This window comes from Lolium perenne, chromosome 7 (assembly GCF_019359855.2).
Source record: "Lolium perenne isolate Kyuss_39 chromosome 7, Kyuss_2.0, whole genome shotgun sequence".
NCBI lineage: Eukaryota > Viridiplantae > Streptophyta > Magnoliopsida > Poales > Poaceae > Lolium > Lolium perenne.
This window is the reverse complement of record NC_067250.2, coordinates 228,472,403-228,473,898: the sequence shown is the minus strand read 5'-3', so window position 1 is coordinate 228,473,898 and position 1,496 is coordinate 228,472,403. Positions and strand designations below refer to the sequence as shown.

Below are 1,496 nucleotides of genomic sequence, written 5' to 3'. Positions count from 1 at the left end.
ATCAATGGAACGTGTATGGATTCTGATGCAAAATTCCACCTGTTGCATGAAACAGACAAAAATGTTTGATGGGAATTTATTACTAGAACATGTGAGAGAGAACATCTTTGTGATTGGCTTGAATTGTACAATAACATGTAGCTGTCCAATATGTGCATGAAACTGGCTGACCTACGGTACCATGAAACATGTGCAAAACAAGTTTGGAAAAAAGAGAAACGTTTGCAAGTGTGAAGGGTAAGTGAAACATGACAAAACAGTTCCATAGATGTTCCGCAAATTGTTTCGAAATTCGAAATCTAAACTTGTTAATACTCTGTTTCATAATTCTTGACCAACATAAGAATTATGGAACGAGTTGAGTATAGACAGTAAAAACTCGACAAGACCATAACGCAATTCGTTTCACAACCTATGGATAAGATGTGCCTTTGCACACAAGATCTAATTCGGCAGCACAATACTACGCGTAATGACGCTCCGTTTCCGCTTACGTCCGTCGCTCCGGGGACTACCACCGGCACCCTTGGCGATGAAGACGAAGAGGCAGCGTTGCCCGTCGGCGCGCCTGCACGTGTAGAGATCGAGGCGGTCGCCCTTGGACATGCCGCTCGCATGCACGAACAACCTCCACGGGGGCCCCATGATCCGGTACGCCCTGTTGGAGTTGAGGTACCGGAGGTTCACGGCATACTCCCGGCCCTCCCCGTCGAGGACCATGACGGGGACCTTGACCTCGGCGCTCAGGCCGTCCTCGCGGAGCTTCACCAGCTCCGGGAAGACCTCGGGGATAGAGCCGCCGCGCACCGTGTCCTTGGTGAGCAGAAGCCGGTTCTGCCCGGGCTGGACGTCCGACTGCTCCGCCACCTTAGACAGCGCCCACTGGGCTTCGTACACGCCCATGCCGTCCATCACCTCCCGGTGCCGCGCTTCCTCTGCGGGGTCCATGCGGCGCTCCGTGGCGCTTCCTCTGCTGGGGAAGATGCACCCCATGGTTCAACCGCGCACGGATTGATCTATGGGTTTGGGTGCGGATCAGCCAATGTATATATAGTTCGTCAGTAAATTAGCACGGCCGCACGCGAGGTTAGCTTTTTGGAATGATACTCTTGTTATATTCGGTGTTTGATATTGTGCGACGTCAGATACGTACTCTGTTCAAACTCTGCAATATCTAGCAGGGCACAGTTGTGTATTTAAAAGTTGAAACCCTAGGACGACCACCTGTAGATACTAGATAGACCTGTCTCGCTCTGTACTGTACTTGACCGTCAAGATTTGCAAATTTAAAGTGTGGTTCATCTCAAAAACAATCAAGTGGGAACCGGTAACGGGAAATAACCGTCAAAATACCGTCCAAGATCTTTCAAACAAACTTTAAATTTGTCCAAATTTTACTAAATCACTTAAATTTTTAGAAAATTATCAAATGCTGGCCGGTATTTTCTTATACAGGTGGGAAACCATTAAAAACGGTTTCTGGCGAGATCTCGGAA

At 48.5% G+C, this 1,496-nt stretch overlaps 1 protein-coding gene across 1 annotated transcript; it reads right to left on the bottom strand.

Annotated features, from left to right (window-relative positions):
• Positions 1-444: 444 nt before the first annotated feature.
• LOC127312076 (uncharacterized) lies at positions 445-993 on the bottom strand. Its single transcript, XM_051342550.2, has one exon. It carries the CDS (start codon positions 991-993, stop codon positions 445-447), a length of 549 nt encoding a protein of 182 aa, XP_051198510.2.
• Positions 994-1,496: the final 503 nt, after the last annotated feature.

Excerpts from the sequence above, each read along its gene's own strand:
- LOC127312076 (XM_051342550.2), bottom strand. The coding sequence starts at position 993 with ATGGGGTGCATCTTCCCCAGCAGAGGAAGCGCCACGGAGCGCCGCATG.